At 44.5% G+C, this 14,981-nt stretch overlaps 1 protein-coding gene across 3 annotated transcripts in view; it reads right to left on the reverse strand.

Moving 5' to 3' along the window:
• The window catches only part of LOC124595296 (androgen-dependent TFPI-regulating protein-like), a 227,848-nt gene that overhangs the window by 74,205 nt on the left and 138,662 nt on the right, over nt 1-14,981 (reverse strand). Inside the window, exon 1 of one of the 3 annotated variants that reach the window (XM_047133980.1) lies at nt 11,056-11,268. The exons of the other annotated variants lie outside the window; for them this stretch is intronic. Within the exon in view, the coding sequence (XP_046989936.1) occupies nt 11,056-11,229 (174 nt within the window). The 5' untranslated portion in view covers nt 11,230-11,268. Of the gene's footprint in view, nt 1-11,055; nt 11,269-14,981 lie in introns of those variants that run through there. 3 annotated transcript variants of the gene reach the window in all.

Genomic DNA, 14,981 nt, shown 5'->3' on the forward strand with positions numbered 1-14,981 from the left:
GTTGAAGAGGGTCGTAATGTGTAATAGGCAGACATCTATCCAGACCATGACACAGGAATTCCAAACTGCATCAGGATCCACTGCAAGTACTACGACAGTTAACGGGAGGTGGAAAAAACTTGGATTTCATGGTCGAGTGGCTTCTCATAAGCCACACATCACGCCGGTAAATGCCAAACGACGCCTAGCTTGGTGTAAGAAACGTAAACATTGGACGATTGAACAACGGGAAAACGTTGTGTGGAGTGAAGAATCATGGTAAACAATGTGGCGATCCGATGGCAGGGTGTGCGTATGGCTAATTCACGGTGAACGTCATATGCCAGCGTGTATAGTGCCAACAGTAAAATTCAGCGGCGGTGGTGTTGTTATGGTGTGGTTGTGTTTTTCATGGAGGGGGGCTTGCACCCATTGTTGTTTTGAGTGGCATTATCACAGCACAGGCCTACATTGATGTTTTAAGCACCTTCTTGCCTCCCACTGCTCAAGAGCAATTCGGGGATGGCGATTTCATCTTTCAACACGATCGAGCACCTGTTCAAAATGCATGGCCGGTGGTGGAGTGGTTACACTACAATAACATCCCTGCGCAGAGTCCTGACCTGAATCCTATATAACACCTTTGGTACGTTTTGGAACGCCGACTTCGTGCCAGGCCTCACTGACCGACATCGATACCTCTCCTCAGTGCAGCACTCCGTGAAGAATGGGCTGCCATTCCCCAAGAAACCTTCCAGCATCTGATTAAAAGTATGCCTGCGAGAGTGGAAGCTGACATCAAGGATAAGGGTGGGCCAGCACCATATTGAATTCCAGTATTACCGATGGAGGGCGCCACGAACTTGTAAGTCATTTTCAGCCAGGTGTCCGGATACTTCAACCCATTTTCTGAAGTACAGTTGTAATCCGTTCACATCTAGGCTTCACCATTTCATGAAGTAGTGAAAAAAGTTGAAGGACAGACATTCACGCCATTTGAAATGATTGATTTGTAAAAGTAGGTTGAAATCTAGCTTGCATTCGAAAGTTGATGTGCAGTTTCTTCCCTAAAGTGTTAAAAAATTGTAGAAAAGCAACAGAGCAAAGTCAGTCTGCAGCAGAGGTCAAAGAGCTTCTAGCGCTGTAATAATTTTCTATCAAACTTCCCATCCTTCTTGAAACAGTGGACTGAAGAAAATTTCCAGAACATGGGATCCTACAGTTGATTTCTCTTAAACAAAATACCTTTGTGGGATTATGTGCCATGTGTTCAATATGCACAAAGTAAAATGTATGATGAGCACGTTCTGCCAAACATATTGTAACCAGTGAGAAAAACTTTTCCAAGCAAATTATAGATGGACATGATTTCTCATTTCAGCCACAGTCACATGTCATTCTCATACTAGTTCTCCATCCTCAAGTTAGTGGAGTTTTTCTTCTGCCTTTCTGGCACTAATACTGTTTCTGAGAGACCATTTTCCACATGAATAGTATGTGGGCTAGTATCAAAACACAGCTTGCTTTAGAAACTGTGAAAGCAATGTGATTAGCTTCAATTATGATGAAACTAGTGTTTAATTTTTCCATATGTCGTTGAAGAATACAGACAAGCTGAAGAAAATTCGTAATTGTGACAAATACTTCTTTTTAGTAGGTACTAATGAAGTATAAATTAAATCACGTTTTGTAACACATTAAAGTTATATTTTGTATTTAACAGATTTAATTAAGATATTTTCAATTTTTTTGCAATATTACAATGTACAATGTGTACCGAATTTGGTCTAGAAGATATGATCACGTGGTCCTGTATCCCAGTTAACCAGCCGGGGAAAGGGGACGTACGTCTTAACGTGGAATCGGAACCTCGTGTCGTACCTGACGACCCCTCCCATTGTTGAGAGGTCAAGGCCAGATTAAAGGCAGACGTGAATTCTGCCTCCACAAAACTCTTTGGAGACAACAACAGCTACACTCTTTAGTTTGTTTATATTCTGTAAAGTATATGGGAGTCGCCATCGGTGGAAAAGTGCCTCTTTCACTTGATGTTTAACGGTACTGGAGAGCGTACATTAAGTTCTCCAGAGCAGTGCTTGCAACAAAAATAAAAACGGTGAGTAATATCATCAAATTAATCTTACAGTCTTAATATTTTTCCCACATACAGTGCTCACTTTTTCGTCTCTATATTGGCCACAGATGCACGACCCCCACAAAACTGCAAACTAAATTGTGTCATCTAAAGATGAATGACCAGGCGATTCGAAATCTGTCATGAATAAATAAAAATTGAAGAAAAAACGGCAATTGGTTGCAGCAATTCGTGAAACCTTTAACAAGACAGTCGCAGTGTTCCAAATCCAGAGCCGGCCGGTGTGGGCGTGCGGTTCTAGGCGCTGCAGTCTGGAACGGCTGGACTGCTCCGGTCGCAGGTTCGAATCCTGCCTCGGCCATGGATGTGTGTGATGTCCTTAGGTTAGTTAGGTTTAAGTAGTTCTAAGTTCTAGGGGACTGATGATCTAAGATGTTAAGTCCCATAGTGCTCAGAGCCATTTGAACCATTTGAACCAAATCCAGAATGTATAAAAGTTTCAGGAACACTATTTGATTGTGCCAGTCTGCGTTTTGTGTCCCACTGCTTCGTTTGTCATGTGATATGTTACCGGTATGATCTGCTACAAGCTTCGTATGTCTACAGGTGCGCAGCAGGCTGTCATAACTATCAATGAAATTGTGTGGCACTTCTACAAAACGCAGGCCTCTTTCCAGATCATTGCCTTTATAGCGAATATTATCCATGGACATCTGCATCTGTAAACCGTAAGCTACTTATTATCAAAGAAAACACGCACGAAATTAAGTAATGTTATACAATATTTATTATTTTACGTTACAAACCGATTTTCCACTGTTATGCCATCGCAATCATCAGGCACAAAGATAACTCCTATCTTTGCACATGATGATGGCGTAACAGCTGAAAGCCGGTTTGTAATATAAAATAATAAATATTGCAGAATATTCCGCCAGTGTCGTGTGTGTTTTCTTTCGAGTGTATAAGATATTATACCAAGGACCGACGGAACAGTCAGTCATAGCCAGAATACCCCCCCCCCCCCCTTTATTTGCACATGGTATGGAAGAAAAGAGACTCTCAACACTTCTCTAATTTTACTATCGTTGTCATTCTTCGAGAGGTGTGTTGGGGAAAGTGATTTGAGGACGACGAACGAGTCGTCACCAATGTTGACTGGTGGCTACAACATATAAGTCACAGCAGGTTTGTCAGTAACGTCGATGAGGTGCTAGCTGCATGGTCTGCATGTGTAACGATTAAAATAATTAGAAGTCGTTGGTAAAAAATAATATATATTGTATTTAACTGGTTCTACAGGATTCTTCTTGGCTGCATACATATAATTATAAACAGGTCGCTATTGAGGCCTCACTTAAGCCATACGTCACGAAGCGCCTTGTTAGAGGTTGCTTCCTATCAGCTGAAGGCTATGCTACTGTACTACTTGACGTCCCGAGCAAGAGTGGACGAGAGCTCGCTAGAAACTTAATACAAGTCGCGGAGTGACGCTGGTCTCGACTCGCGGGTCCAACGATACTGGTACGGACCGCGGTTGATAACTGCAACCCCTAACAAGTGTGGTATCGAACGTTGATACCACAGAAAGCCCTATATTCCTCGACTCGTTTTAGATTGGTTGCTCTCGAAATTTCATGAGTAGGGCTGTCCGCTATGCATGGCGTTATTACTGTACAGTCTTCCACAGCATTTCTGTGACATTCACCCTCTGACCAAACCAACCCATGACGTAATGGGTAGATCGTCTTAGCATCTTATCTGTCTATTCCTTTACTACAACTTGATAACGGTCCCAGCGTGTCGAACGAGATTTCTATCAGCGTGCAAGAATAGGATTTCCTTAAGTATTCCTCCATTAAATTTGAGCTTGGCATCTGTTTCCACCTGATTAAATTTATGTGGTAATTCTTAAACCGCTCCAGACAGGTCTACATCTACATCACACTGCGCAAGGCACCTGATGATGTGTGCCAGAGGGTACTTCTTGTACCATGAACTGATCCCACTTACCCTTTCCAACTGCGAATGGCATGTGGGAAGAATGACTGTCGGTAAGCCCCTTTATCAGCTGTAATTTCTCAGATATCTTCTTCGTGGTCATTACGCGAGATGTATGTGTGTGGAAGTAATATGTCATCCGACTCTTCCCGGAAAGTGCTCTCTCTCGAAAAAATCAAATGGCTCTGAGCACTATTGGACTTAACATCTGAGGTCATCAGTCCCCTAGAACTTTGAACTACTTAAACCTAGCTAACCTAAGGACATCACACACATGCATGCCAGAGGCAGGATTCGAACCTGCGACCGTAGCGGTCGCGCGGTTCCAGTCTGTAGCGCCTAGAACCGCTCGGCCACTTCGGCCAGCCCTCTCTCGAAATCTGAACAGTTAATCTGTTCGCGATGCACAACGCCTCTCTTGTAATGTCTGCCACTGGAGCTCGTTGAACATTACTGTAACGCACTTGCGCCGACTAAGCAAACCCGTGTCGAAACGTGCCGCTCTTGTCGTTGGATATCCTCTGTTTCTTCTATCAGTCGTACCTGCTAAGGATCGCATATTAACAAACAATAACTCAAGAATGGGTCGAACCTTTTAAGCCATTTCATTCGTTGATCAGTTACATTTGGTGCACCTCAGTGTGACAACCGCTTTTCCTACTGTTTGTTTTATGAGGTCATTCCAGCTAAGGTCCGTATAGTTACTCCTGGATAATTTAAGGTAGATTCCGTTTCCAGCAGTTTCTCATCAATAGTGTACTTGCACAGCAGTGGCTTTCTTTGCCTGTGTATTCGAAGTAAGTTAGATTAGTTACTTTCAGGGTCAACTACCAGAGCGTGCACTATTAATCACGTCCCTGCAGCTCATTCTGCAAATTGATACTGCCTTCTGGCGTTGCTGCTTTCTTATAGACAAACGCATCATCTGCGAACAGCCTTAAAGAACACCCCCCACTTTCTACTAAATTATTCATAGATAGATAGGTACTCAGCGACCTGCAGACCACAAACTGCCTCTATTCCTTCCTGTTTTGTGCCCGGTTCCTCCAGGTGTCTTCAATTTCCAGGGCTGCTAGGTCCTTCGCCAGGTTGTCCATCCAGCGCTGCCTGCGTCGTCCAATGGGGCGTTTCGTGTTTGGTTTCCTCGCTAGTGCCACCTTAGCCTGTCTTCCATTTGACATACGGGCTACATGGCCCACCCATTGTATTCTTTTGCTTATTTATACAAATCGTAAATAGTAACGGTCCTGTCACACTTCCTTCGAGTACTCCGGACAGTACTTACACATCTGTCGATTTTATACCGCTAAGAACGATGTATTGAGTTCTATCTCCAAGAAAGTCTTAGATCCAGTCAGAAATATGGTCCGTTACCCGATAAGATCGTATTTTTTCACGTAACAGATGTGCGGGCCGGTGTCAAATTCCTTCTTGAAGTCAAGGAACATGGCATCTACCTAGTGACGTTGTGTAGAGCGCTATGGATCTCGTGGAGAAACAGAGCTAGATGAGTTTCGCAAGGTCCTAGAACTCGACATTGTGACGGGTTCTGTAGACTGATGGCCAATCGCTTGGTCGGACTACATGCTTTCATTTATTCTACTTAACCGCGTTACATACTATTTGTGCAGCTGTCGCAGCAACACCTCTCAGAGCAAAAGGTGGGGCAGATGATTAGTACAAACAGTGAATGGTGATTCCAACGCTACATTCTCTTCCTTTTGCTGATGCCTTGTCCTGCAGTTTTCGCAAGGGTAGACAGGGCTACAATCGGATTTGGCATGGTGAATTTGAAGGGGGGGGGGGGGGGTCGGATGCCCTTCCTGCCGGCATCCCGTACCCTGTACCCCCTGGGACGGAATCAGTGCACCCCAGCTGTTTCCGTCTATTGTAAATCATGAAATAGTCGACCACTACAGTCGCAGGTTCGAATCCTGCCTCGGGCATGGATGTGTGTGATGTCCTTAGGTCAGTTAGGTTTAAGTAGTTCTAAGTTCTAGGGGACTGATGACCTCAGAAATTGAGTCCCATAGTGCTCAGAGCCATTTGAACCATGAAATAGTGCGAACGTGTTTCAGATGTCTGCGAGTCGTGTAGCTGAGGCGGGACGTGGGGACCAGCCCGGTATTTACCTAGTGGGATGTGGAAAACCGCCTAAAAACCACATCCAGGCTGGCCGGCACACCGGCCCTCGTCATTAATCCGCCGGGCGGATTCGAGCCGGGGCGGGCGCGCCTACCCGACTACAGGAAGCAGCGAGTTAGCGCTCTCGGCTAACCTGGCGGGTCGATTAAAAAAAAAAAGACTCTGAGCACTATGGGACTTAACTTCTGAGGTCATCAGTCCCCTAGAACTTAGAACTAATTAAACCTAACTAACCTAAGGACATCACACACATCCATGCCCAAGGCAGGATTCGAACCTGCGACCGTAGCAGTTGCACGGTTCCGGACTGCGCGCCTAGAACCGCGAGACCACCGCGGCCGGCGCGGGTCGATTCCAACGTTAAATCCGTGTAACAAAAATATTTAAACATTACATGTTATTCGTTTCTAGAAGAAAACCCATGGTACGAGGTATGTTCTTATGTCAGACTCAAACGATCCCTGTAAAATGTGATGGGTCTGTTCCACGTAAACAGATAGGCCAGTTTACATAGCTAAATATTTATTGTTCGATACTTACGCTTGTAATGTAAGGAATGACGATGCAGTGATGCAGCACTGTAAGCAAGAATTAAGAGAATTATCCATACAACGAAATTACGTGCCCCTCTATCATCATTTGCCGGAAACCTCCATTCGATGAGCAGTTCACGAAATAAATGGGCTGCAAGTTGCAGGTGAGTTGCTTTGTATACTCAGTTCCACCGTTTCTAATTATTTCTCTGTATTGACGAAATCTGATACGTTTAAAAACCACATTCAAGTTCAAGAAGAGTATCGAATACGTTACATTTGCTTTACCATCCTGCAATCGCTCCTCTGAGACGAATGAGACACGTCTGATGAAAATTTCTCCCGCCGTCCTGATTCGTATCGCCATCCCAAATGCGTGACTTCAATAACTTTCTGATGTCTTGATGGCACTTTTTCTATTATTTCCAAAACGACGTTACGCGTTTCGGAATGCATCACTTTCAGAGGCTACAAAATACAACACAAAACCGTTATCAAAAGATGTGAAAATATATTACTTTTCATCACTGACTAGAAACGTAGTATAATGAGCAGGATATGGTTTCTAGTTTAACCGGTGTTACGTCAGTCGCATAAAATTGTTGATTAGATACTTGTATCTCGTCAACATTCTCAGTCATGAGACAAGTGAGATAAACGCTAGGCGGCACTGGATACGTGGTACAAGCTGCATTTGTTTGTTTGCAGCTACAGTTTCATCGTCAGATCGTAAAACACAATTTCATTGTTAAGCAGTTCATGAAAATCACTCTACAATGTTTTAGAAAGAGGTATTTCTTTACAAAAAAAATGTGTAACAGATGTTTCGATTGGTCTAAAATAGTACATTGGAAGAGCCCGTTGAGTAGCGCTGGGTTACACGATACCAAGTATCTGTTAAGAAAAGTTTTTTACAATTTACAGCCTATGAAGTACTAGCGTCAGTAAAAGTTCATAAATATCATTTTATAAGAATTTACGAAGTCTAGAAATGCCAGCTGAGGCATGTAGTATTCACGTACGAAAAAAAGGGTGCACCCATGCGTTGCTATTTCGCACGATGGAAGCAAATGCATATACACAGGAAATTCAAACAATCTGAGAAGACGCAATCTCATACATCAGCTCCAGCAATAGTATATGGTAACCATCCCAGATGGCCTTATGTAATGCAGTAGAACTGATAATGGTACACTGGTAATTGTGCTGCCTTACGTAACTTGATCCCTTTTACGTATGTAAGGTGGCACAATTGCTAACGTGCCATTATCAGTAATTTTGCACTGGTTTTTACATGAATGTGTGGTGCTTTAGTTAAAGTGGAGTTAAGGAGTTTTAATTAGATTAGCCAATATGGGATGGTCGCAATATACTATTGGTGGAACTGATGTACGGGGTTCCAAGATTGCGCCTTCTCAGATTATTTTGAATTTGCTGTATATATGCATTTCCACATTTGCTGCTACTGTTGCAAATAGCAATGCATGGGCACAACCTGTTCTTCATAAGTGAATGGTACTTGCCTCAGCTGGTGTTTCAAGACTTTGTAAATTCTTGTTGTTGTTGTTGTTGTGGTCTTCAGTCCACAGACTGGTTTGATGCAGCTCTCCATGCTACTCCATCCTGTGCAAGCTTCTTCATCTCCCAGAACCTACTCAACCTACATCCTTCTGAATCTGCTTAGTGTATTCATTTCTTGGTCTCCCTCTATGATTTTTACTCTCCACGCTGCCCTCCAATACTAAATTAGTGATCCCTTGGTGCCTCAGAATATGTCCTACCAAGCGATCCCTTCCTCTAGTCAAGTTGTGCCACAAGCTCCTCTTCTCCCCAATTCTATTCAATACTTCCTCATTAGTTATGTGATCTACCCATCTAATCTTCAGCATTCTTCTGTAGCACCACATTTCGAAAGCTTCTATTCTCTTCTTGTCTAAAATATTTATCGTCCACGTTTCACTTCCGTACATGGCTATACTCCATACAAATACTTCCAGAAACGAGTTCCAGACACTTAAATCTATACTCGATGTTAACAAATTTCTCTTCTTCAGAAACGCTTTCCTTGCTGTTGCCAGTCTACATTTTATATCCTCTCTACTTCGACCATCATCAGTTAATTTTCTCCCCAAATTGCAAAACTCATTTACTAGTTCAAGCGTCTCATTTCCTAATCTAATTCTCTCAGCATCACCCGATTTAATTCGACTACATTCCATTAGCCTCGTTTTGCTTTTTTTGATGTTCATTTTATATTCTTATATATTATTTATAAATTATTATAAAACAGAATTCATGAATTTTTACTGACGCTAGTAATGTATACGGTGTGAGTTGTCAAAAACTGTTTGTTAAGATATAGTTGGTCTTAAAATATTCAAATGTGTGTGATTTCCTAAGGGACCTAACTGCTGAGGCCATCGGTCCGTAGACTTACACGCTAGTTAAACTAATTTACGCTAATAACAACACAGACACCCATGCCCGAGGGAGGAGTCGAACCTCCGGCGGGAGGGGCCGCTCGATTAGTGACATAGCGCCTCTAACCGTGCGGCGACTCCGCGCGGCCATAGTTGGTTTCATATACCCAAGCGTCACTCAGCGGGCTCTTCCAATGTACTATTTTCGACCTCTCAAAAAATTTGTTACGCATATTTTTGTAAAGAAATACCTTTTTGTAAAACATTGTAGAGTGATTTCTATGAATTAATTATACGATTTAACGATGAAAACGTAGTTTCAAGCGAAAAAATGCAGCGTGTACCATGTATCCAGCGTCTCCTAGCGATTTAGTCTACTTGGTTACCAATTTGTCCCTTGGTAGCAGTTTGCAGTCGTCTCGTGATTGAGAATGTTGACGAAATGCAATGTGTCTAATGAACAATTTTGTATGACTGACATAACGTTGGTAAGCTGGAAGGCCATATTCTACTTATTATACAGGGTGACCGAAAAGTCTTTCCCTGATTACATAAATCGATATCTCAGGCTAGAAGTAAGATACAAATATGAAACTGGTGTCTAATTGTTTACAAACTATCAAAGTTTTTTCACACATCAGTAAACTTCCACATGAGCACCCTTGATAGCACGTAGCACATCTAGCCGACATTCAATTTGCCAACATCACTGGAGGGATCGATTCAACGACTGTGGTTATCCGTTGCCGCAGGGTTTCAAGATCTGGTACACGTGTTCGGTAGACCTCGTCCTTGACATAACCCCATAAAAAGAAGTCTAATGGGGTTACGTCAGGAGAGCGTGGAGGCCAAACCGTTGGCCCATCACGACCAATCCATCGCCCAGGAACGGTCATATCGAGATAGGCACGGACGTCTAAACCCCAATGAGGCGGTGCACCGTCTTGCTGAAACAAGACATTGGGGTGATACTGAAGCAGCTGAGGAACAGCATACAGTTGCAACATGTCTAGATACACTGCAGATGTGATGGCAGCTTCAGCGAAGAAGAATGGCCCGATAATTCGATCGTGCAATAGCGCACACCAAACATTCACCTTTGGACTGCCTCTGGTGCACTCCACGACCTCGCCAGGGGGTTGTGAATCCCAAATGCGCACATTATGGCGATTCACTACTCCACTGACAAAAAAGGCCGCTTCGTCGGAAAAGGCAATTCGTCTGAGATAACCATCATCGTCCTCAATACGTGACAGCATTTCGACCGCAAACTCATATCGACGTGTACTGTCATTGGGCAACAATGGAAGTGGAAGTTTACTGATCTGTGAAAAAAACTTTGATAGTTTGTAAACAATTAGACACCACTTTCATATTTGTATGCCGGCCGGAGTGGCCGAGCGGTTTTAGGCGCTACAGTCTGGAACCGCGCGACCGCTACGGTCGCAGGTTCGAATCCTGCCTCGGGCATGGATGTGTGTGCTGTCCTTAGGTTAGTTAGGTTTAGGCAGTTCTAAGTTCTAGGGGACTGATGACCTCAGAAGTTAAGTCCCATAGTGCTCAGAGCCATTTGAACCAACCATATTTGTATCTTACTTCTAGCCTGAGTTATCAATTTATGTAATGTGGGACAGACTTTTCGGACACCCTGTACTTCGTCTCTAATCAATGGTGAAATGAACTTATTTTCATACCCTTTGATACCAGTTGCGTTTTGTAGCGTATGAATACTGTATACAGACGCGTATAAAGCAACGTAACAGCTCCTACTTTGCTGTGTGTGTCAGAGGAGGCTGCGGTGTGTCTGCGGTTCACAGGGCGAGAGGCGCCGGCTTTAATGGGATGTTTTCGAGGCCAGGCGGCGCAGCCACACGGCCAGTACCTGGTTCCAGATGGTGATGTACTCGCCGCCGCAGCAGACGACCTCGTCGTACAGCCCGGGCACGCCCCGCACGATATCCAGCACGAGGAAGAGGAACGAGAGGTCGCTGAACAAGCTGTAGGCGGTGAGCGCGCCGTGCAGCAGCAGCGGGCCCGTCGCTGCCTGCGTCGTCATGGCGGGTGCCCGGGCGCTACAGCCACTACCTGCTGCTGCTGCTGCTGCTGCTGCTGCCGCCACCGCAGCCGCGGCCACACTGCGGCCGAACGCCGCTTCCGGAGGACTCGCCGGCTCGCGGCGCATTAGCCGGTGACGCGCTCCTAATCGACTGCTGACCGACGCTACGCCGCGATGAATAGAGGCGCGCCGGCGGTTACGACAGCAGTGGCCATTCGCCATCAGGGCAGTATCCGCTTCTGCGCTCTCTAGTGTACTCACAAATCTGTTTCGGCTACATCTATATCTACATCTAAATCCATACTCCGCGAGCCACCTGATGGTGTGTGGTGGAGGGTACTTTGAGTACCTCTGCCGGTTCTCCCTTCTGTTCCAGTCTCGTATTGTTCGTGGAAAGAAAGATTGTCGCTATGCATCTGTGTGCGCTCTAATCTCTCTCATTTTATCCTCACGGTCTCTTCGCGAGATATACGTAAGAGGTGAAGGTATGTTCTCGAAACTTCAACAAAAGCACGTACCGAGCTACTGAGCGTCTCTAAATCTACATCTACACCTACCGAAGAAATTCTGATCGTATGTAAAGTACACAAGCGACAAGACGAGGTCAATATCTTCGCTGCGCAGTACCGATGGTACTGTTACCGACGACTGTGCCGCTAAAGCGGAGTTATTGAACGCAGTTTTCCGAAATTCCTTCACCAGGCTGGCTTGGCTCTGAGCACTATGTGACTTAACTGCTGAGGTCATCAGTCCCCTAGAACGTAGAACTACTTAAACCTAACTAACCTAAGGACATCGTACACATCCATGCCCGAGGCAGGATTCGAACCTGCGACCGTAGCGGTCGCGCGGTTTCACACTGTAGCGCCTAGAACCGCTCGGCCACCACGGCCGGCCCTTCTCCTGGGAAGACGAATGGAATATTCCAGAATTTCAAGCATGAACCGCTGCTAGCATGCTTTTCTTTGAAGTAGATATCTTAGGGGTTGCGAAGCAACTCAAATCGCTTGATACTGGCAAGTCTTCAGGTCCGGATTGTGTACCGATTAGGTTCCTTTCAGATTACGCTGATACAATAGCTCCCTACTTAGCAATCATATACAACCGCTCGCTCACCGATAGATCTGTACCTACAGATTGGAAAATTGCTCAGGCCGCACCAGTGTTTAAGAAGGGTAGTACGAGTAATCCATCGAACTACAGACCTATATCATTGACGTCGGTTTGCAGTAGGGTTTTGGAGCATATACTGTATTCAAACATTATGAATCACCCCGGAGGGAACGATCTATTGATACGTAATCAGCATGGTTTCAGAAAACATCGTTCTTGAGCAACGCAGATAGCTCTTTATTCGCACGAAGTAATGGCCGCTATCGACAGGGGATCTCAAGTTGATTCCGTATTTCTAGATTTCCGAAAATCTTTTGACACCGTTCCTCACAAGCGACTTCCAATTAAGCTGCGGGATTATGGGGTATCGTCTCAGTGGTGCGACTGGATTCGTGATTTCCTGTCAGGAAGGTCGTAGTTCGTAGTAATAGACGGCAAATCATCGAGTAAAACTGAAGTGATATCAAGTGTTCCCCAGGGAAGCGTCCTGGGACCTCTGCTGTTCCTGATCTATATAAATGACCTGGGTGACAATCTGAGCAGTTCTCTTAGGTTGTTCGCAGATGATGCTGTAATTTACCGTCTAGTAAGGTCATCCGAAGACCAGTATCAGTTGCAAAACTATTTAGAAAAGATTGATGTATGGTGTGGCAGGTGGCAGTTGACGCTAAATAACGAAAAGTGTGAGGTGATCCACATGAGTTCCAAGAGAAATCCGTTGGAATTCGATTACTCGATAAATACTACAGTTCTCAAGGCTGTCAATTCAACTAAGTACCTGGGTGTTAAAATTACGAACAACTTCAGTTGGAAAGGCCACACAGATAATATTGTGGGGCAGGCGAGCCAAAGGTTGCGTTTCATTGACAGGACACTTAGAAGATGCAACAAGTCCACTAAAGAGACAGCTTACACTACACTCGTTCGTCCTCTGTTAGAATATTGCTGCGCAGTGTGGGATCCTTACCAGGTGGGATTGACGGAAGACATCGAAAGGATGCAAAAAAGGGCTGCTCGTTTTTTATTATCACGTAATAGGTGAGAGAGTGTGGCAGATATCATACGCGAGTTGGGATGGAAGTCATTAAAGCAGAGACGTTTTTCGTCGCGGCGAGATCTATTTACGAAATTTCAGTCACCAACTTCCTCTTCCGAATACGAAAATATTTTGTTGAGCCCAACCTACATAGGTAGGAATGATCATCAAAATAAAATAAGAGAAATCAGAGCTCGAACAGAAAGGTTTAGGTGTTCGTTTTCCCGCGCGCTGTTCGGGAGTGGAATGGTAGGGAGATAATATGATTGTGGTTCGATGAACCCTCTGTCAAGCACTTAAATATGAATTGCAGAGTAATCATGTAGATGTAGAATGTACATGTAGATGTACATTTGTACTCCGCAAGCCACTCAACGGTGTGTTGCGGAGGGCACTTCACGTGCCACTGTCATTGCCTCCCTTTCCTGTTCCACTCGCGTATGGTTCGCGGGAAGAACGACTGCCGGAAAGCCTCCGTGCGTGCTCGAATCTCTCTAATTTTACATTCGTGATCTCCTCGGGAGGTATAAGCAAGGGGAAGCAATATATTCGATACCTCATCCAGAAACGCACCCTCTCGAAATCTGGCGAGCAAGCTACACCGCGATGCAGAGCGTCTCTCTTGCAGAATCTGCCACTTGAGTTTGCTAAACATCTCCGTAACGCTATCACGCTTACCAAATAAGCCTGTGACGAAACGCGCCGCTCTTCTTTGGATCTTCTCTATCTCCTCCGTCAACCCGACCTGGTACGGATCCCATACTGATGAGCGATACTCAAGTATAGGCGGAACGAGTGTTTTGTAAGCCACCTCCTTTGTTGATGGACTACATTTCCTAAGGACTCTCCCAATGAATCTCAACCTGGCACCCACCTTACCAACAATTAATTTTTTATGATCATTCCACTTCAAATCGTTCCGCACGCATACTCCCAGATATTTTACGGAAGTAACTGCTACCAGTGTTTGTTACCTATCATATAATCATACAATAAAGGATCCTTCTTTCTATGTATTCGCAATACATTACATTTGTCTATGTTAAGGGAGCAATTGCCACTCCCTGCACCAAGTGCCTATCCGCTGCAGATCTTCCTGCATTTCGCTGCAATTTTCTAATGCTGCACCTTCTCTGTATACTACAGCATCATCCGCGAAAAGCCGCAAGGAACTTCCGACACTATCTACTAGGTCATTTATATATACTGTGAAAAGCAATGGCCCATAACACTCCCCTGTGGTACGCCAGGGGTTACTTTAACATCTGTAGACGTCTCTCCATTGAGAACAACGTGCTGTGTTCTGTTTCCTAAATTTCTTCAATCCAGCCACACAGCTGGTATGATATTCCGTAGGCTCTTACTTTGTTTATCAGGCGACAGTGCAGAATTGTATCGAACGCCTTCCGGAAGTCAAGGAAAATGGCATCTACCTCGGAGCCTGTATCTAATATTTTCTGGGTCTCATGAACAAATAAACCGAGTTGGGTCTTACACGATCGCTGTTTCCGGAATCCATGTTGATTCATACAGAGTAGATTCTCAGTTTCCAGAAGTGATATGACACGCGAGCAAAAACATGTTCTAAAATTTTACAACAGAT

This window comes from Schistocerca americana, chromosome 2 (genome assembly GCF_021461395.2).
Source record: "Schistocerca americana isolate TAMUIC-IGC-003095 chromosome 2, iqSchAmer2.1, whole genome shotgun sequence".
In the NCBI taxonomy this organism is placed as follows: domain Eukaryota; kingdom Metazoa; phylum Arthropoda; class Insecta; order Orthoptera; family Acrididae; genus Schistocerca; species Schistocerca americana.